General features: G+C 45.4%; 1 protein-coding gene across 1 annotated transcript in view; it reads right to left on the reverse strand.

The window, feature by feature from the left end:
* citb (citron rho-interacting serine/threonine kinase b) overlaps positions 1 to 22,350 on the reverse strand; it is a gene marked incomplete at both ends in the record, with an annotated part of 183,710 nt that overhangs the window by 32,899 nt on the left and 128,461 nt on the right. Inside the window, 10 exons of the mRNA XM_080499233.1 lie at positions 7,993 to 8,085; positions 8,180 to 8,316; positions 9,012 to 9,147; positions 9,237 to 9,317; positions 10,709 to 10,753; positions 11,085 to 11,254; positions 12,461 to 12,565; positions 12,659 to 12,747; positions 13,424 to 13,604; positions 15,144 to 15,314. Coding sequence (XP_080355359.1) covers positions 7,993 to 8,085; positions 8,180 to 8,316; positions 9,012 to 9,147; positions 9,237 to 9,317; positions 10,709 to 10,753; positions 11,085 to 11,254; positions 12,461 to 12,565; positions 12,659 to 12,747; positions 13,424 to 13,604; positions 15,144 to 15,314 — 1,208 coding nt within the window. The remainder of the gene's footprint in view (positions 1 to 7,992; positions 8,086 to 8,179; positions 8,317 to 9,011; positions 9,148 to 9,236; positions 9,318 to 10,708; positions 10,754 to 11,084; positions 11,255 to 12,460; positions 12,566 to 12,658; positions 12,748 to 13,423; positions 13,605 to 15,143; positions 15,315 to 22,350) is intronic.

A 22,350-nucleotide genomic window follows, 5' to 3' on the forward strand; every position in this document is an offset into this window, starting at 1 on the left:
TATGGTCATATTGCAATTATTTTGAAAATGTCATCTTTTTTGTCCTTTTGCGGCTCTTTAAATAATTTTTAACTGCAGCAACATGTTTTCTCAACCGATAGCGCTTTTTCTCATCCAGCACGTCAATGCTGACTGATTTTTGAAGAGTGCTGACAGTCCGGACAAACCTTTCTGCACTAGGAAAGTAACTCCCCACATCAACATGCCGACCAAAAGAGTCCTTCAGAAACTCATTGATCTCATCCAAGGAGTAAATATCCGAGTTCTGAGAGACACTGCCTGCAAGTGATGCAGTGTCAGAGTTAACCTCATCCTCTGAGTCCAGTCCTCCAGCCTCTGGACCAGCCTGCTGCTCTGCTGTCTGACCACTCAAGGTCTGCAGTTGCTCCTCCATCTCAACACACTGCTCCCCATCAGTCCTCACCTGTTCACCAGTCACCTGTTCATCAGTACCAGTCATAGCTTTTCCTGCATTTTCTGTTGGTTCATTTTTCTTCCACACTTGATATTTTATCCTCCAGTACCTCTGCCCTTTACTCCTGCTGCACCAACTCAGCTTCAGTCACACTGGAGTCAGTGGCTGCATCACCCCGGGAACCCCACGTACCTGCAGGGGGTGGGGCCACGGAGCACCCCGCCCACCCGGACCCACCAGGAGCCGCGGCAGCCGCCGGTACGGCTTCAGAGCTCGGCTCTTCGCCGTCAGTCCCGTCAGTCCTGTTTCCTGACATGCGATCATTTTCTGGCCCAGCTCTCCACTCAAAGCATTTAAAACTCCCAGAGGTTGCAGACACCATGTAAACACCCTCCTCATGGTTCACACAGAAAGACACATCCAGTGTCTGAGTCACAGAATCCAGGAACAGCCTGTCTCCGCAGAGACGGGACATGTTTCAGTTTTGGGTCCTTGCAGCCCAGACCAACAGGACCACTTGCGAACTTACCAAACCTCCTCAGTTCTTGCTCCAGAGCCTCATTGGAGATGAACGGGTGGACTCTGGACACCGTGATCCGTGTGGACGGTACAGCCAGCGGGGACACTTGAATAAGCTCATCGTGTATAATAACTCTGCTTTCAATAAGATCAGCCACAAACTTTGCGTCCTTAAAAAAGACCACCCCTGCTTTATTCATAAGAGAAGCGTAGGTGATGTTCTCATATCCCACCTTCTCTCCAACCACCTGCAGCACCTGCTCCAGGTGGAGCTGGGCTGCGACACCAACCGGACTCCATGTCTCAGAGACACGGGAAACGCCCCGGAGGACGCCATCCGGTCCACGAGACACGGAAAAAATCACAAAAAACACCAAGGAACTAAGTTTAAACTAAACTAACAAACCATAAAAATGATCATACAAAACACACAGTTGGAAAAAAGAAAAACACACACAACCAAAATGGCTTTTTTTCAGTAAATTAAATCGCTCTTTTCGCTCTCTCTCAAACACACGTCCACATGTGAAAGAAGAAGAAATTACAAAAGAAAATATTTCCAGAATTTGAATCATGTGACAAGTTGGATGTGTGGAATTGCTAAACAGTACAATGGCACATAAACTACTGTTGAGAAGCGTGCAGCAGTAACATTTTGATCTTTCACTTTTCACAACATGCCACATTTTTACTGAGTGAAAAAGTGGAATCTGCACTTTCAGCAGTTTTTCCTTCATGCGGAGCTGCTTGTTTCCATGACGGTTCTGTTTGGATCAGTGTGCTGCGGTGGAGGAAGGGTGCAGATTGCTCTCACCTTCACATTGATGTTGATATTTGAAGTTTATTTAAAGATGCAAGTTGCATTGTATATTTAAAAATAAATGAATACATTTGGGTATGTACATAAAATGCAATCAGGTTTAATTTTGGTGGAAAAGAAAGACAGAGGCAGATCAGCTGATGGCAGAGCTTCATCTGATCTGCCCATGTTGTCATGACTTCCACCTCTGGCTCTGCCTAGTGGCAGCATTTGTTCCCTTCCCCCTCCCTCCTTTCCTTCTTTCCTAGGTGGGCGTGTGCTGCATGCTGTGTGAGGTGGAGGAGTGCAGTGCTGATTACCTGAGTGCTCTCACCTGCGACAGGGTGTGGTTTCTCTCAACAATGCACCTCTCTCTCTATAAAGCTGGCATCAGATGAAGACTCGGCGTCGGGCCGTAAAACTACCTACCGTTAGTTGTACTCTGTTCTGCCTGACCTCGCCTCAGTCTGTTTTGTCCTGCGTTAAGTCTCTCTCCTCTGCTGCAGCTCTTGACCCACCCTGCTGCACCGAGCTCCTGCATGAGACTCAGCTCGTTGCCCCGTTCCTACAGCTTCAGCACAACAAGACTCCCTGACAGCCTCCTTCTGGCTGCAGCACACGCCACCTCCGTTGGTCTCCAGTGTCGACCACGCCATTCATCCCGCTCTGCTTCGTACCAGGCTGTGTGCTCCCTCAGTCTCCCACTGGGTCCTGATAGTTTGTTTGGGGTGGTTCCTTAGCCTGTGTAGTGGTTCTGTATTGTTTATTCTGGAGTTCTGTTTGGTTGGGTTTAAGTTTGTTGTTTCTAGGTAAAGTCTGTACGTCTGTAATTCTGGCTCTTGGAGTTCTGCTTGCTTGTGTTTTTTGGTTTGTGTTCATTGCCCCGTCATTTATTAAAGAACTCTGAGAGAATCCCTGTTTGCCGTGTCTCTGTCCACAACTGAGTCTCTGAGTATGAACCGTGACAGTACGGTCCGACCAAGATGAACTCAGCGGACAATGTGACCGGCGCTGATCAGGTCTCTCAGGCACCAGTCAAGGAACAGGCTATGGCCAGTCATGGTGCCATGTTGGGTCACCACGGCATGCTACTACGCACTTTGGTAGGGAGTAACCATGCTCTATTAAATAGTCTCTCAGCTAACCAGCAAGGTTAATTCTTTAGCCACAGTTATGACTACTTCCTCAGCTGCCCCGGTAGTTACTGCTCCCACTCCTAGTTCGGCATCTCCCAACACGAATCCTTCACCACTCCCTTTTCCTCGTGAACCCGCTGTGCCCACACCGGAACGCTACGCCGGAAACTTGGGTTCCTGTCAAGCATTTCTTACTCAGGTTTCCTTGGTTTTTGAGTTACAGCCTATGTCTTATGCATCTGATAGGTCTAGAATAGCTTATTTGGTTGGGTTGTTGAAGGGCCCGGCGAGGGATTGGGGAGCATCTGTTTGGGAGAGGCAAGGCGAAATATGTTCCTCATATTCCGCCTTCACCAATGAGATGAAGAAGATATTTGACCACCCTGTTCGGAGCCGGGATGCCGGAAACCGCCTTACCACCTTGCGGCAGGGGGCCAGGAGTGCAGCGGAATTTGCAGTGGAATTCCGTACCCTTTCCGTGGAGAGTGGATTCAATGATGCAGCCCTGCAGAATGCCTTCTATCGAGGCCTCAACGAGGAGTTGAAGGACCAAGTCACCACACGAAGGAGGCTGCAAACCTGGATAGCCTCATCGCTTTGACAATTAATCTGGATAATCGTCTACGGGAACGCAGACGAGAACGCAGCCAGCAATTCCGACCAACTGCAACCCGCTTCCCGAACCCGGTTCAGTCCAGTGAACTCCCCGTCATCTGAGACTGAACCGGAGCCAATGCAGATTGGGTGGGCGCAACTCACACCTCAAGAGAGGAAACGATGCCAAGCCACGGACGCTTGTCTGTACTGTGGCAAGACTGGCCATTACATTGCCACCTGCCCCAACCGTCCAGCAAAAGGGGTGGCTCACCAGTAACGGGAGGAATCCAGGTGAGCCGAACCATGACCTCCTCCCCTCCACGTCTCCAGCTGGCCGCATCTCTCTGCTGGCAAGCTCAGCCTGTCCCAGTGAATGTGTTAGTTGACTCTGGTGCCGAAGAAAACTTCCTGGATAGTCAACTCGCTGAGCAGCTCCAGATCCCAATCGAGTCTCGTGAGCACTAAATGGTCTTCTGTTAGCCCAAGTCCGGTTCCGATCTGTCCCTGTAAGGTTGGTGTTGGCTGGCAATCATCATGAAAGTCTGAGGTTTCATATTATAGATCACTCCAACCCACCTGTAGTCCTGGGTTACCCCTGGTTGAAGCTGCACAATCCCCAGATAGATTGGAGCAGAGACAAGGTTTCATCATGGAGCCCCCAGTGTCATGCCAGCTGCCTTCGATCTGCCCTGACACCTGCGGCCGCTGATCTTCACCAGTCACCTGTTCCTGTGGACCTGTCCAAGGTTCCTCCAGAGTATCATGACCTGGCAGCAGTGTTTTGTAAAGAAAGTGTCCTCTCTCTTCCCCCACATCGCCCTTATGACTGTGTTATAGAGCTCCTTCTGGGTGCGATCCTTCCCAAAAGCCGCCTATATAACTTGTCCAAGCCCGAACAGACTGCCATGGAGGATAACATCTGTGATTCGCTGGCTGCTGGGATCATCAGACCGTCCTCCTCTCCGGTTGGTGCAGGGTTTTTCTTTGTGGACAAGAAGGATGGCACCCTCCGTCCCTGCATAGACTTCCGTGGCCTGAATGAGATCACTGTGAAGAATCCATATCCCCTACCTCTGATCAACTCGGCATTTTCCTCATTACATGGTGCCAACATTTTCACCAAACTTGACCTGAGAAATGCCTACCACCTCATCCGGATCCGCCAGGGGGACGAATGGAAGACGGCTTTCAACACTCCTCTGGGACACTTTGAGTATTTGGTGATGCCTTTTGGGCTCACTAATGCCCCAGCAGTCTTCCAAAGCCTCATCAATGATGTCCTTCGGGACATGATAAACTGGTTTGTTTTTGTTTACCTAGATGATATCCTTGTCTACTCCCAGACCCCGGAGGAGCACACCCTGCATGTCAGACAAGTCCTGGAACGACTCCTCAAGAACCGGTTGTTTGTGAAGGCAGAGAAATGTGAATTTCACACCTCCACTACATCCTTCCTTGGATATGTGATCTCACGGGGGGAGAAAAGGATGGATCCTCAGAAGCTGTCTGCAGTAAAAGATTGGCCAGAACCTGAAACCCGGAAACAACTTCAGCAATTTTTAGGGTTTGCCAACTTTTATCGGAGGTTTTTAAGAGACTACAGTAAAGTGGCTGCACCCCTTACCGCTCTGACCTCCACCTCTCAAACCTTCTCTTGGACCACTGAAGCAGCCCAAGCCTTCCAGTCATTGAAGGACCGGTTTACCTCAGCACCAATATTGGTTCAACCCGACCCAATGCTGCAGTTCATCGTCGAAGTGGATGCATCTGATACTGGTGTGGGAGCAGTACTATCTCAGCGCAGCCCGAGTAATGGTTAGCTACATCCATGTGCCTTCTTCTCCCGTCGTCTCTCCCCAGCGGAACGGAACTACGATGTTGAAAACCGGGAGTTGCTGGCAGTGAAGATGGCCCTGGAGGAGTGGCGACATTGGTTGGAGGGGGCGGAACAACCGTTTGTGGTGTGGACGGACCACAAGAATCTGGAATATGTCCGCTCCGCCAGGAGGCTCAATTCGAGACAGGCTCGCTGGGCATTATTTTTTGGTCTCTTCCAGTTCCCCTTCACGTACCGCCCCGGACCCAGGAATGTGAAGCCGGATGCCCTGTCCCGCCTGCACTCCAGGGAGGAGCAGTCCAGAGAACCGGACACCATCCTGCCCAAGACCTGCCTAGTTGCCTCTCTGGCATGGGAGATCGAGAACCTAGTACAGAGTGCGCTGGACCAGTCAGACAATCCAGGTACTGGTCCACCCAGGACCCTATTTGTCCCTAACTCTGTTCGCTCACAGGTTCTCCAATGGGCCCACTCGTCTCGTCTGACCTGCCATCCTGGAGCTGCCCTGAGGCAGAGGTTTTGGTGGGACACCATGGAGAAAGACACCAAGGAGTTTGTCGCTGCCTGCTCTGTCTGTGCCTGTCAAAAGTCCTCGACCAAGCCCAGCTCTGGTCTACTGCAGCCTTTACCTGTTCCACACCGGCCCTGGTCACACATTGAGGTGGACTTCATTACGGGACTTCCTCCTTCCGATGGTAACACTACAATTTTAACTGTGGTCGATCGGTTTTCTAAGGCGGCACATTTCATCGCTCAACGTAAACTCCCCTCTGCTAAAGAGACTGCTGAGACAATGGTGACACAAGTTTTCAGGATCCATGGAATACCGGCGGATATTGTGTCAGACCATGGACCTCAGTTTACGGCAGAGGTGTGGAGGCTGTTCTGCAAGGCTCTGGGAGCCACAGTTAGTCTAACATCTGGGTTTCATCCACAGTCAAATGGTCAGACGGAGCGGGCGAACCAGTCCCTGGAGACCCTGCTGAGATGTGTCACGGCAGAAAACCCCACTGCCTGGAGTTCTCAGCTTCCATGGGTAGAGTACTCTCACAACACGCTGCCTAACTCTTCCTCTGGCTTATTGCTCTCCCACTGCTCCCTCGGGTACCAGCCACCACTGTTCCCATCTCAGGAGGAGGAGATTGCCGTCCCATCCGTTCAGGTCTTCATCAAGAGATGCGAGAGAACGTGCAAGAAGGCCAGGGCCTCCCTAACCCAGTCAAACCAGAGGATGGAACAACAGGCGAATCGCAGACGCACTCCCACTCCAGTGTATATGCCAGGCCAAAAGGTTTGGCTCCGGGCAAAGGATCTTCCCCTGAAGGTGGAGTCTCGGAAGCTGGCACCACGGTTTGTTGGACCGTTTGAGGTAGACAAGATTGTTAACCCTAGTTCTGTGCGGCTCAAACTTCCTGCCTCCATGAGGATCCATCCGACTTTTCATGTGTCCCAGGTAAAACCTGTCAGAGAGAGCACTCTGGCCCCTCCTGTCCGTCCCCCTCCACCACCCAGGATGGTTGACGACGCACCAGCATACACAGTAAGACACCTGTTGGATGTGCGCCGACGGGGTCGCGGACTTCGGTTTCTGGTGGATTGGGAGGGGTATGGCCCTGAAGAACGCAGCTGGGTACCCCGTCGCCAAATTCTGGACCCCGAGCTGATCCGCAATCTGAAAAGACAACGGCCAGACCGCTTCACTTGTGCACCTGGAGGTGCACATAGAGGGGGGGGGGGTACTGTCATGACCTCCACCTCTGGCTCTGCCTAGTGGCAGCATTTTTTCCCTTCCCCCTCCCTCTTTTCCTTCTTTCCTAGGTGGGCGTGTGCTGCATGCTGTGGAGGAGTGCAGTGCTGATTACCTGAGTGCTCTCACCTGCGACAGGGTGTGGTTTCTCTCAACAATGCACCTCTCTCTATAAAGCTGGCATCAGATGAAGACTCGGCGTCGGGCCGTAAAACTACCTACCGTTAGTTGTACTCTGTTCTGCCTGACCTCGCCTCAGTCTGTGTTGTCCTGCGTTAAGTCTCTCTCCTCTGCTGCAGCTCTTGACCCACCCTGCTGCACCGATCTCCTGCATGAGACTCAGCTCGTTGCCCCGTTCCTACAGCTTCAGCACAACAAGACTCCCTGACAACCATCCTTCTGGCTGCAGCACACGCCACCTCCGTTGGTCTCCAGTGTCGACCACGCCATTCATCCCGCTCTGCTTCGTACCAGGCTGTGTGCTCCCTTAGTCTCCCACTGGGTCCTGATAGTTTGTTTGGGGTGGTTCCTTAGCCTGTGTAGTGGTTCTGTATTGTTTATTCTGGAGTTCTGTTTGGTTGGGTTTAAGTTTGTTGTTTCTAGGTAAAGTCCGTACGTCTGTAATTCTGGCTCTTGGAGTTCTGCTTGCTTGTGTTTTTTGGTTTGTGTTCATTGCCCCGTCATTTATTAAAGAACTCTGAGAGAATCCCTGTTTGCCGTGTCTCTGTCCGCAACTGAGTCTCTGAGTGTGAACCGTGACACATGTTCCATTTGTTTGCCAGTTCAGAAGACACACACACACACACACACACACACAGAGGAGTCGATCACACCACCCTGATATCATATTCAGTGTGTTTAGATTGTCATTCATGGAGACACATTCCTCTTGTTTACATGCTGTTTTCTTATTTCAATTCTTTGCCCTGAACATTCACTCACCTTTCGGATGCAGTATTTGTTGAGATTGTCGTTGTATCGAAGGATAGTAATTTTGTTGGGCATGGCAGCACATATACAAGGGCCATTGTCTATCTGTGAAGAGGAAAACAGTGTTTCACTCACAAAGAGCTCCAACGTCACAAAAAGAAATGTGCTTTGATGTTCCATCACAGAGATGTGGACGCACTCTGCCGGCAGCGAACAGATGGCAACCTTTCACCGTCTCGAAGATGTAGGGAGTGAGTTCAGACTGGGTGAGGTGGGACTGGGCCAGAGTCTGCTTCACTCTCTTGATCTCCACCAGACACAGCGCTCGCTCGTCTCCTGCAGACAGACACCATACGTCGCTGACGCATCAGTACAAACGCGTCACGGAGCTGTCACGGGCAATCACGCGCATCATATTCACTACTTTCAATAAGAGTGGCATCTGTGGCCTTTCAAATCATCAGTGCTGCATGATATTCACAGCTCCTTAAACTGCTTGTGTGTGATGAGGCTCGTTATGGTGACTGATACTGGCCTTTTAGATTTATGGGAAACACTGAGCAATGAGATGAATGAACTCAACAGTCTCTCATGATGCAAATCCTGCTGCTTACTAATAATTTATAATCTTTTCAAAATAAAAATGTCACAGCTGGGAGTTCAGAGTTTGGGAAGGAGTTTCAAATAAGATGCACCGATACTAGTATCAGGTCTGATCAGCCCTAAAGTGTGTTGAATGAGGGATAAAATCACCAACATTAAGATTTGAAGACCACCCACAGCCGCACGAGCCAAAAATTTAAAAATTATCCTTGAGCTTATCAGCATGGTCTTCATTCATCTGCACTTCTTTTATGAGATTCACTTTGCTCAACATCTGGCAAAAACATCGTGGAGACTTTGAATTTATATGGTGAAGAATTCTCACTTGTCTGTCATGTCACCCACTTCTGGCTTCACTGAGCCTGTTTGCTCATGTATGAGGATTGAACGATTGTTCGTGTGCATGTATTTAAAGCCGGGAGTCTCACCGACTATCATCAGCAGTTTCTCCTGCTCTTTGATGATGTGGATCTGAAAGACGGAGCCGAGGCCAGGGATGTGAGTCAGGGAGTTCTTGATAACGTTCAGAGCATAGAGGCCCTCTTCAGAGCCCACCAGAACAATCTGCCAACAAAGCATCAAGGTTGAGGAGATGATGGTTCCATTTCAGGCAGTTATACTTTGGAAAATGTATTGTGAATGAAGGCTGGTACCTGATCTGTGAGGGGGATGGTGCAGTTAATGTCCAGCCTGTCGTCTCCCTCCAGCTTCAGGAGAGAGTTTCCCAGCAGCTTCTGAAAGAGCAGACAGCAGTGAGCAGTCAGGCGGACCGAGGCCTGGTCTTGAGCTCCGGTGGGGGAGAGGCAGCAGAGGAGGAGGACTGAGGAGGGGCTGGTGGCTTCACAGTGCCGGAGGTGGGACCAAGTCACAAGTCAGTCGCCAGGGTCGGCTTCAGGTCACATGAGACTGATTGCATCTTATTACCTTTAGTTACCCTTCTGATCACATCGCTTTCTATTGTTTTGTGTGTAGGTTCAACCTTTAAAGATGAATCCTACTTTAGTTTAGATCAGTTTCACTTGGAGATGTTTTCTTTGTTAAGCTGCTTTAGGTTTAGACTGTTAGAAAACTTCAATGTGGTGCACCGATATTCTTAACTCGTAAAAGATCCCAATATGACTCAGCGAGGATTACATAATGTCATGCATCAGCAATGTAGCAATGAATTAATGGGATTTAATAAGTGCTGGTATCAGTACTCAGTATTAGCAAGATGCTAAAGGCTAGTATTTGTACTTAAAAAAAAGTTGTATCAGTGCATCCCTACTTAGATAAATTCACTGAGATTTTCTTATTTCAGTACCCCCACTTACCGGTACGTATATATTCACTGCTGTGTACACTCAACACGCTTCAAGTGTTGAGTGTTCCTCCAGGATCTCTGATACCTGATCTGTGATTCCTGCTCACATCAGCTGCATTTCTTGGTTATAGTTGTCTGTCTTTTTATCTTATATCTTTATTAATTCTGACCAAGCAATGTAGTAAATCAATAGCTCTCACTCTTGTTCAAGGTTTTTCTTGTTCGCTACAGTAAAATTGCTGTCAATATTTCATTTGCACGTTAATTTGATTGCATGAAATCTTTCATGTGGGATCATAAAATTATGAATTGCTGATGACTTTAGTGCAATTAACTTTAGGTCTTCAGAATTTGAAAAGTGTTCCAACCACCCAGTGTGTGATTGGCCAAGTGACTTGGGTCCCAGCCTCAGAGTAGAAAACACAGACAAGTCCACGAGCATGTCTGCGCTCTGATCTCTGACAGCTGCAGGGTATCGACCCAAAGATGATCAGACATCTTGGTGAGGATTTGTGTACTGTGGGTTTACAAGAGAAGGACGACAGGGGGAGAATATGAAAAGAAGTAAAGAGAATTCAAGGTTTTTCCTCTATGAACAGAGTTTGCACAGGGTGGAGCAGAGGAGTGTGAGGAGTGATCCCAGCAGGTGAGGGGAGAGCAGGAGGGGAGGATGAGCAAACACAATGGGCAGACACATGCGCCAACACTGCGTGCCTCGTGAAGGATGCGCTGCATATGTGTGAGTGTGTGTGTGGGTGGGTGTGTGGGTGTGTGTAAGTGTGCGTGTGTGCGTGTTGTGTCTTCATCTTTGTATCTGTTTACCTGGACCAGAGGAGACAGAATCATTTGTCTTTTGGACACAGTAGCCTTTGTGTGCAATGGAGCACAATGGGATTGGTAGAAATCAGCAAAACGTGCCCATATACCGGACATATGGTGTGATATGATGGAAAAGCAACAAACGAGTGAGAAAGACAAAGAGAGAGGAAAGAGAGAGGAGAGGAGAGAAGAAGGGAACAATTAACGACACCTGTGAGAGAGGAAAAAAATATCTGTGAAGCTTTCAAATCTGTCTCCATATAATAGTTCGCGACCGCTGTCACAGACGTGACTCCTCTTCACGTTGTGAGTGAGTGAGTGAGTGAGTGAGTGAGTGAGTGACTGACTGACACCTCTGACCTGCACAAGAGATACTCACTGCATCAGCCTCTGCCTTTTCCCGGGAGGCTCGTCCGCTGGCCACCACCGACTCCATCACTGCCACCCAGCGCTGCTTGTCTGGAAAACTGGGAGCCATGAAGTACAGAGCCTGGCCGGGCCAGCACGGAGTGTGACACCGAGACTCCAGCTTCAGCACGTAGGGAACATCTGACACATAGGACATCAACCCGGATCATGTTTTAGAAGAGAAAAGGAGGTCGCAACATGAAAACGACACGACGTTGAACTTTCATGTCAAAGCAGAAACAATAACTCACTGGCTCAGTGGTTTTATGTTGTGACTTGGTATTTATCTTGCAGCCTTTGCAGTTGTTTTGTAGATTTTACATTTTCTTGGCTGTTGATCTGTCTTGCACATTTTAGATTTATATTATGACTTTTGAGTTCATGTTGTAAACTTTTTTTGTGTCTTTTCTCTTTGAGATTTGAGCTTTTTGCAGCAACTTTTTTTTCTCTTGCAGCTTTGTATTCAAGTTGTAATTTTGTACCAGAGTTGTAGTTTCTACTTTCAAGTATGGGGTTTTGCATCTGTGTGTGTATTTGGATTCTCTGTCATTTTGAGAATAATGTAGAAATCACTGCTGCAAATGTGAAAATAAAGGAGGAATTCTGTTCTCTGACATTTTTTCCAATGAGCATGACTCTAATCATCACATCCAGAGTGGGTTGGCTTCTATAAAGGTACCAAAATGACAGCAAGTGCAGAGACATGTTTAACCTTAAAATTTCAGAAGGACGTTTGTTGTCTTTAAAAAGTAATCTTAAAACCATTTTCATTCCTTGGCTTTTATCTCAGCTTGAGACTGCTCCTGTTTTTATTGTTGCCATTTTATTGTTTTAATCGATTTTTATTAAGATTTTTGTTTCACACTTCACTTTTTTAGGTTTTTATGTCTATTTATGTACAGCACTCATCTCAGTACTTGGTATCGGCAAGTAGCTAAAGGTTAGAACTTGTACTTTGCCTTTAAAATAAAAGTACCAATGCTTCCGTCGTATATACAGTATATAACCTAAACTATAGCTAAAGCATACAAACGTAATACAAATACAAAAGTCTCATTGTAAAACTCTTCCTGTTGCATACTTGGATTATGTTAATTTTGTTGTTCTGACTACGTATAGTTGGAGTTGTAGTAATGACGCTCTGAAGAAGGCTGCAGTTGCAGCCGAAACATGTCAGTAAGAGAAAAGAACTCAAACTATATCTTCCTGTTGGAGGATTTGTATTTTATCGTAGCTTTTGGGATCACGTTGAGTCTCAAGTGAAGAAACAGGTTGAGAAGTATATTTTGAGTGTGAAATAAAAAAATAAAATAAAAGGAAAACGAGTGGACTATTAAACCAGTTCACCTGATTTGGCAGTGTTCGGTAACTCCGACGCTCCCACTGCGCTGTGAACCAACACCTCTCCGTCTGACAAACAGAGGTCAAACTCCTCCAGGGGCTTCACAGAGTCTGAGAATCACATAAAAATAATAAATCAATTACCACTGCTCTCATTTAGGGACTCAAATCTGTGTCTGCTGACTTTGGGGATTCAAGTAAAACCTTCTCTGGGCTCGATCTCATAGACAGAGATTTTAGTCCCGTCCAGGATCATATATTTTCTCTCCCAGCCTTGGCCTCGTTTCCCATTCCTGGAAACACAAAAAGCAGCACAGATGACACACTGAATTCAACCATTTCTGCCGGAAACGTCACAAAAGCCTGATAGAGAGTGCCTGAAAATGGCTGAGGTTTCTAACATCACTCTGCTTGATCAGCGGAAGGAAATGGCACAGCGAGGAGCATGAAGAGAGACGACCAAAGAGCTCAACTCACTAGCAGAGGGAACGACAGGCACGATGTATATCTGTCTTTGCAAAGGGCCTAGAGAACAACTTCAATGCTCTTTTAGCTCCCCGTGGTGCATCTAATCCACGCCGTATTAACAGTCATTAATTCAGACGGCGCTCTAAATGGAGGCGTGTGCAAATCCCTTCGCTTTCTCAGGAACCATTTCCTTTTCTTTGTTCCTGTCCATCTGTGTTTAACACCATCTCAAACCAAGCTGGTTTCAGTTTGCAAAGTACGAAAAAACATGTCTGTGAGGTCAAGCAGTAGTTTTGAATTTGGTCAAAGGTATAAACGTGAGTGCGTTTGTCTCTGTGTTTTCCCTGTGAGTGACCATCGACCTGTCCAGGAAGTTATCTGCTTTCCCCAGTGGTCGACTGGGATTGGTTAAAGTAAACCATAGACCCAAATGAATGAAGCGTTTCGAGAGATGGATGTACTATGACTTGAGAAAAAGGTACAGTCTGGTGCCTCACGAACCTGGGCTGCTTCATCCAGCCCTCCAGGTGCATGTGTCCACTGGCCTCTTTGAGCTGCTGGCCCGGACAGCTGCCTTTATCTCGACACAGGCCCTCGGACAGGTGCAGGGAGCAGTCGCTCGACATTCCGCACGTGGCCGGAAGGCAGGGCGAGCATTTTGGGTGGCACAAAGCGTGACATTCTGAGGAGAAAGAAAGTATGTGAGAGAGAAAGTGATACGACACACCCCATCTTCTCTCCACACCTCTTTGTGACACCACCAGCCCAAAAGCAAAGCGGTGAGGTCTCTTAACAAAGAGGGGTGTTTAGAAATAAAAATGACATGTGCATGAATATATCACTTCAGTTTGGTCACATCAGAGCAAAAAGCTTCATAAACAAGGCTGTTCAATCCTTAAATATCTCTAAATTAGCAACATAAGGAATTCAGTATGAGAATAATGAGGATATTATGGATAAAGAGTTACAAATGTAGGATGTTTTCAGCATGTACTCAGGCTGTGATTCATGGTAAAACAATAAATGGGGTGGTTTTGTCATGAGTTGCAAGTTTGGAAAAAAAGTAAAAAAGATAGAAAAGGAGAAACGGCTTGGTAATTATTTTTATCAAAGATTTTTAATGGAAACCTTCTGTAAAACTTCATGAACCCAATGAAGACACATACTTCAATATATAAATAAACTTAATTGCAATGCAAACAAATGCTCTTTTTTGGCTTTTTGATTGCTTTTGATAATTTTAATGTACAAATATAGGACAATCAACAATATTTTTAAATTTGTATGATTTAAAAAAAAGCATCTTGAAGCAAATTGCATTAGTTCCTATTTTCTTAAAGTTGGCTTTCTGCTTTTAATCACATAGTGTTAATCACTTATGAAGCATTATCTCCTCCTGTTTAATCATAACATAATTAAAGCAGTTGGAAAAATACCTACACATACAACTAACTGTTCAAATTATTCATCGGAACAAGAACAAAATGAGGGCTTCTCTCAGAAACTACTCAAAGTTCAGCTGCATTTAATTGCATTGTCAATAGCATATATTTAATGTATATAAACTTACACAATGGTGAACAAATATAATATTCGTTGTGGTTTTTCTGTCAGTTCCTGTCTTCCCATACTTGTATTGCTCCCAGTTACAGCTTTCAGAAATGAATATCCAATATTACTTATTTTTAGTAATTTGTATCCCGTGTTATTTGAAATGATAACTTTTTATTCTATTTATTCTTTGGGGAGCGTAGCTGTATAAAAATGTCCATTTGAGATTAATAAAGTATTTCTATTGTATTCTATTCTGACACAGGAAGTTTGTCTGTTAAAAGAATAAACTTGTTGGCTACAAAATGCAGATAAAAGGGTTGAAATATTGATTCAAACCAAATATAGAACAACAATAACAGAACCAAAATGAATTACATGGTGTCAATTATATATACGTATGAATTTATCTACATGCCTGAAAAATACTAGTTAACTTCATATAGAAAAATGAGTATTTGTAATTCACTTCCAAATCTACATATATTTCTGGTATTTTAGCTGAATGGGAAAAAAAATTAACCAATTGAAGTGAGTGAAGAATGGAAATAAAAGGAAAAAATGCTTTCCTCGATTGGGATAGCATTGAGAATATAGAGAATACAGCTACATGGAGGTAATATGGATGGTTGGTCTCAGGTCTGTCCTGGTGAACACATCTGTAACTCACCAAGACAGGTTGCTGCTTGGCGGCCAAAGTGCACCGTATCCAGGCACACGGTGCACTTGGCGGCTCTCATGTTGAGTCCCACTGTGAAGCGGTGGGGGGTGTTGTGGTGCACCACTCTCTCTCTCTCCCTCTCTCTGTCTCTCTGACTGTCCTTCAAACGACGGCTATACTCTGAATACAGTCAGGGAACACAGTGAGGGCAGGAAGTGCCGGCATGTCGGACTCTTGTCAGGTAACATCCATCACTTTGAAAACCTTGATGCGTCATGCCATACCGTCTATGAAATCACTTCAACCAAAACGAAAAAAAAGCTTTCCAAAGAAACTGTAAGATGTATAGCAAAATGCATGTGCAAGGAAACTCTGAAGACAGAAATGCTTAAAAAACAAAGAATATTGATCGTATCAATGCTGTTGCTGGTTCCGACTCACTGCTGCAGCTTAAAGGCATCATCCAGTCTGTATAAAGTCTTCTTTGTTGATAAACCTAGAAGAGATGAGGAACATTGGGCCCAGCCATCAATACCTTTATTACCATCAGTTATATCTTATTTGAAATAAAGTCCATTGATGGATTTATGTAATTATTAATTCAAAGTGCCACATTTTTTTCACATTGCATATTGCAATATAATATTTTGATGTTTAATAAAAAGCATAAAGCAGATCAAGTCCATGATGTTTGTCATGTTGTCATGCAGAACTCAGTTTAATTATCTCTCTATGGGTCGACCACGGTCGAGATGGTGTTCACCAGCGAGCACCAGATTTAAGCCAGAGTCACAACCCACACTGCATGTTTGTAGTCTGTACGTTTTTTGGGGAGGCTACGGCCACCACGTGTTTCTGAAAACGTGGGTAGGAAGTGGCAAGAGCAGGGAGGAAGTACATGAAGGCACGTCACTCACACGGTAGCACAAGGTGTAAGTATTTGGTGTTTCAGTCAGGGCCAGCAGTAACCCCCCCCCCACCAAAAATAATTGTATTGTTGCCGATGCTGATACAGCCAATGCAGCAGCCGCGCATTATGTCCTACAGTAAAAACACAAGCTGAATCCAATGTAAGGTCATTATTAATCGTACTTAATCCACACCAACACGACAGCTGAGCAACAACCAAAATACATCAAGACACCACTGTGCAGCAACACCATCAGATATTCTTCCAGTGTGGACACACAGGATGCACGGGGGGGGGGGGGGGGGGGGGGCGTAGTGTTCGGACAGTGCGAGTTTCATGCATGGATGTGCGCTTGTCTGTCTGTGTGAATGACGATGTAGTTTAATTGCGGTGGGTCGTCAGGATTGTGTGGGAAAAACCACTTTACAATCAAAAACAGCCCCAAATGCCAACAGCAGCGCCAATCCATTCCAGAGAAAGTAAAAAAAAAAAAAAAAGCACTCACCATCACTTGTAGATTAAATCCATCCCGCTGTAAAATGCTGCACAAAGCCTTTGTTGGTCTGAGTTAGATCATCATTTCTCATGTCGATCTTCCTCTACTCATAATTTCCATTTCTTCTGCAAACAGGCGCCTTGAAAAAGGCCCTGAAGCAGGTCCGCGAACGCATCATCCAATCTTGCTGTTAAATCACTTCCAGATGATCAGATAATGATAGTTCATCATCACCTCCTGCCCATGGGCCAATCAGTCAAGCTCATTTCAATGACCACACCCAGACCAGCACTAGAAACTCTGCTGACCCTGAGGCGTTCCATCAATAACACATCAAAATCTGATTGGCTGATGATACTGTCACTCAACATTTTAACCCAATAGCAGCTTCGATCAGAGGTAAGCAATGCAGTTTCTGCTGGCCCCAGCAGAGGAAAGTGATGCCTTTTGAGGACATAGGAAATTTGAGCTCCCCAAAATATGACCAGTCATCTTCTGGATAAAGTTGCTAAAGTCATTAATTGATTCCGGCGCAGATTTCAGAATCACTTTTTAATTATAAAAAAAAAAAGAAAAATAATTTTTGACAGGGCTCGCAGTGCTAGCCCTGCTGCCCCTGACTGCCTGTACGCCATGCCTGGCTGTGAGTGGTTGCGTGAATCCTATGTTGCACATGTGGTAAGTGAGTTGTACGTGCTTACAACGTACGATCTCCATGCGATTGCCACGTTATTCTACGGAGGCCGTATTTACACATGCTGCTCATGTACAGGGGTATAAGTTTGATCCCAGATAGAAGATTCCCAGATAAAGGACTTATCATAATCAGTGAATTATTTAATTCAATTCAATTCAATTCAACTTTATTTATATAGCACCAAATACAACACATCATTGTATTTTATCAACGTCAGTCCTAGGTGCTTTTAACAGAGAAAAGAGAAAAACCCAACAAATCCACATGAGCAAGCAGGTTTATTTGCCACTATGGAAAGGAAAAACTCTCTAACAGGAGGAAACCTTTGTAGAAACCGACTCAGAGGTGGCGGCATTCTGTTGACCGGTTGGGGTGAAGGGATAGAGGAGAGGAGAGGATAGGGAAGACAGAGAGATAGATAGATTGAGGGATAGAGGAGAGGATAGGGAAGACAGACAGATAGATAGATTGAGGGATAGAGGAGAGGAGAGGAGAGGGAAGACAGAGATAGATAGATTGAGGGATAGAAGAGAGGAGAGGATAGGGAAGACAGAGAGATAGATAGATTGAGGGATAGAGGAGAGGAGAGGATAGGGAAGACAGACAGATAGATAGATTGAGGGATAGAGGAGAGGAGAGGATAGGGAAGACAGACAGATAGATAGATTGAGGGATAGAGGAGAGGAGAGGATAGGGAAGACAGACAGATAGATAGATTGAGGGATAGAGGAGAGGAGAGGATAGGGAAGACAGAGATAGATAGATTGAGGGATAGAGGAGAGGAGAGGATAGGGAAGACAGAGAGATAGATAGATTGAGGGATAGAGGAGAGGAGAGGACAGGGAAGACAGACAGATAGAGTGGGTGGGGAGATACAAACCTTGATTCGGGTAATCGGTGAGAAACAGACCCTGGTCCGGGTAGAGAGAGGTGTAGAGAGAGAGATAGAGAAAGAGGTAGAGCGAGAGGTAGAGAGAGATGCCGGGAGGGGAGTTTTAAAGCAGCCCTAACTGTAAGCTCTAGTAAATAGAAAAGTTTTGAGTCTGGCCTTAAAAGTAGAGACTGTTTCAGCCTCCCTAACTGAAACTGGATCTGGTTCCACAAGACGGAGCTTGAGAGCTGAAGGCTCCGCCTCCCATTCTACATTTAGAAAACCTCGGAACATCCAGTAAGCCAGCACTCTGAGAACGAAGTGTTCTTCTTGGGAGATACGGGACTAACAGTTCTTTAAGATAAGATGGTTGTTAAGAGCTTCATAGGTTAGAAGAAGGATTTTAAATTCTATTCTAGATTTAACAGGGAGCCAATGAAGAGAGGTTAGTATTGGAGTGAAGTGATCTCTTATGCTGGTCCTTGTCAGGACTCTCGCTGCAGCATTTTGAATTAATTGAAGACTTTTTAAGCAGTTATTTGGACACCCTGATCATAGGGAGTTACAATAGTCTACTCTCCAAGTAAGAAATGTGTGTTTTAGTTTTTTGGCATCACTATGAGTCAGCATGTTTCTAATTTTGGAAATATTGCGTAGGTGAAAAAAGGCAGTCCTGCAGATTTGTTTAATGTGAGTTAAAGGATAAATACTGGTCAAAACAACTCCCAGGTTCCTCACACTGGTACTGCAGGTCAAAGTAATACCATCCAGTGTGACTATATCTTTAGATAATTTGTCTCTCAGATATTTTGGCCCAAATGTAATAATTTCAGTTTTATCTGAGTTCAGGAATAGGAAATTACGACTCATCCAATCCTTTATATCTGAAGACAAGCTTCTAGTTTAGAAAGTTGGTGATTATCGTCAGGTTTCATAGATAAATAGATTTGTGCGTCATCTGCATAACAATGGAAGTTAATGGAGTAGTTTTTAATGATATTCCCTACATGAAGCATGTATAAAGTAAAAATTATAGGACCTAAGACAGAACCCTGTGGAACTCCATGTTTAACCTCAGTCTGGACTGAGGAATTATCGTGAACATGAACAAAATGGAACCTGTCTGATAAATATGATCAGAACCGGTTTAGTGCTGTACCTTTAAGCCCAATGATGTTCTGGCCTCTGTAACAGGATGTTCTGATCATGATGTGTTCTAGCCTCTGTAACAGGATGTTCTGATCATGATGTGTTCTAGCCTCTGTAACAGGATGTTCTGATCATGATGTGTTCTAGCCTCTGTAACAGGATGTTCTGATCAATAGTATCAAAAGCAGCACTGAGATCTAACAGGACCAGAACAGAGACCAGGTCTTTGTCTGAAGAGAAGATCATTAGTAACTTTGACCTGAGCGTCTCTGTGCTATGATGAACTCTAAAACCTACTGGAAACACTCTAATAAGTCATTTTTGCTGAAATGCTCACAAAGATGACTTGTGACCACTTTTTCTAAGATTTTAGAGATAAAGGGAAGGTTGGATATTGATCTGTAATTTGCTAAGACACCTGGGTCAAGGGTGTGTTTTTTAAGAAGAGGTTTAACAACAACAGCTTGTGGTACATAACCTGTTATTAGAGATAAGTTGATCTAATCTCGTATTGATGTACGAATCACAGGGAAAATATCTTTAAACAGTCTAGTGGGTATTGGGTCTAGTAAGCAAGTTGTTGGTTAGATGAAGACACGATTTAGTAGAGCTCAAGGACTTCTATAGAGTGGAAGCTGGATAACTGGAAGTCAGGCTCCACTAATGAATCTAAAGATGTGGTTGATCGATCTGCGACTGCACTGGGCAGTGGGTCTTTAATTTTGTGATTGAAGAAATGTACAAAATCATTACTGCTCAAAGTTAAAGGGATATGAGGTTCGACAGAGCTGTGACTTTTTGTTAGTCTGGCTATAGTATTGAAGAGAAATCTAGGATTGTTCTTGTTTTCTTCTATTAATGAGGAATAATAGGCGTTTTGTGTTTTGCGAAGGGATTTTTTATAGATTAACAAACTATCTCTCCAGGCTGTTCGAAATACTTCTGAGTTAAGAACCATTTAAGTACTATTTCTTAATTTTTGTGCCAATTTCTTTGGAGTTCACAGATTATCATTACACCATGGAGCGATCCTCCTCTGAGTTGTTGCTTTTATCTTCAAGGGTGAAAACAGAATCAAGTGTGGAGCAAAGTAAGGCTGCTGTTCCATCTACAACCAAGTCAACCTGAGTAGGGCTGATGGTGTGGCAGCTGTTTACTGCTGGATCCATGATGGTATTAAAGTCAATATTGGTGGGAGTGCTTCCCTGAATTTGGTTACAGTCTGATAAATATCTCTTATATTTCAGTGTATTTTCAGGGGCTATAAAGCCTCTTAATGTAAATTTGAATGATACAGAAAGTGATCTGACAACAGGGTTGTGGGGAAAAACTGTTCATTGATCAATTTCAATACTGTAAGTGAGGACAAGATCAAGCGTGTGATTAAGATAATGAGTGGGTTCATTCACCTTCTGTGAAAATCCACTTGTGTCCAGTAATGAGCTAAATGCCATGTTAAGGCTGTCATTGTCAACATCTACATGAATATTAAAGTCACCCGCTATGATGACTCTATTTCTGGTTAGTTTTAGGTCTGGGATCGATGAGAAGACTAGAGCTATAAATAGATGCTCCTCCTCCTCCTCGTCCAGTTTCTCCAGGAAGATGGTGATTAACATGATGGTAGGAGTTTCATCATTGAGGCTGAGATATTCATCTCTTTTTAACCAGGTTTCAGTGAGGGGCAATAAATCAAATTTGTGATCCATTATTAAATCACTTATAAGTAAAGATTTAGACGATAGTGAACAAATATTTAACAGTCCACATTTGATTGTTGTGTGATTTTGTTTACTGATAGGAGCAGTTTTGATTTTGATCAGATTCCTATGTTTAACCCTTTTCCTTCGGGATTCATCTCGTCTTTGGTAAAATGGTCGTGGAACAGAAACAGTCTCCACATGAAAGATTTGGATGTTGGAGGGTGAGGAGACAGCAGGGAGAGAGTTTAGTTTTGAGAACACAGATGGTGAGGATGTAATTGACAGAGGAGAACAGTAGGGGGTGCTGGTGCTGCCAACAGCAGCCTGAGGAGGCCACGAAGAAGGACACTGGGGGGGGGGGGGCTAATATCTGGCTCTTGAGCATGCTGGGATGAAGTCCGTCAGGACGGAAGAAAGGGGGACAGTTCCAGAATAAGTTGAAGTGATCAATCAAATCTACATTGTGGCTTCTGCAGGCGGAAGTAAGAAACGTGTTCAGGCTTCAAATTGTGCTGAAGCTGCACCTCGGCCAAGTGTGGGAATGGGACCGGAGATAAAGACAGACTTTCCACAGTTACTAAAAAACTTAAAAAGCTCATTAAAGTCCTTCTTCATGACTTCGGTTTGCCGACGGGCCATATCATTTGTAGCTACATGGACTAAAACTCGGTGGACGGATGGTGGAAGTGCGCGTACAGGCTCCAGATTCTTACCGAGGATTATGGGATTATGCGCCAGGAAGACAATGTGTGATCGCGTTGAAGAAGTGGATGTTTCTGGTGATGGAATCTCCTATTAATAATGTTGTTGGAGAGAAAAGAGGACGAGGAGCAGGTGGTGGATGAAGATGAGGAGATGACCAGGGAGGCTGGTTCTGTGGTGAAGCGGTGCCGGTGACAAGAGTGGAGCGGTGTCTCATCACGGCTTCCTGCAGGAGTCTACGACGAGAAGCGGTGGTCTTCTCATGAGAAGAGGGTCGCTGGTCTGGCTGTCCAGTGGAGAGGGAGGCCGTTCCAGTGCTGTTACTCTCCGACGATGAAGAATATGCCGATGGAGCAGGAGGAGGGAGATCCAGGCAGGAAGCTGCCGGGGCTGCAGCAGCAGCAGCAGGAGCATCAGCTGGGTGAACTGGGACGTCACTGAGTCCCAGAGTCCCAGAGGTGAGGCTGCTGCACCGGTGCATCCCTTTTGACCACGGATTACCACCTCCGACCATGGCGGCCTATAGCTGGGGGTCGAGTAGGAGGAAGAGGAGCGAGGACAGGGAGCAGGATCCCACCAACTGTGTCCTGAAGGTCCTGGATGGTGGTAGCGTTGAACGAGGCGAGCTGTTTGGACTAGTCCACGGCTCCCTCCATGAAGCTAGACAACATGGCGTCTTTTCAGTTCT

Source organism: Blennius ocellaris (assembly GCF_963422515.1).
Source record: "Blennius ocellaris genome assembly, chromosome: 7".
NCBI lineage: Eukaryota > Metazoa > Chordata > Actinopteri > Blenniiformes > Blenniidae > Blennius > Blennius ocellaris.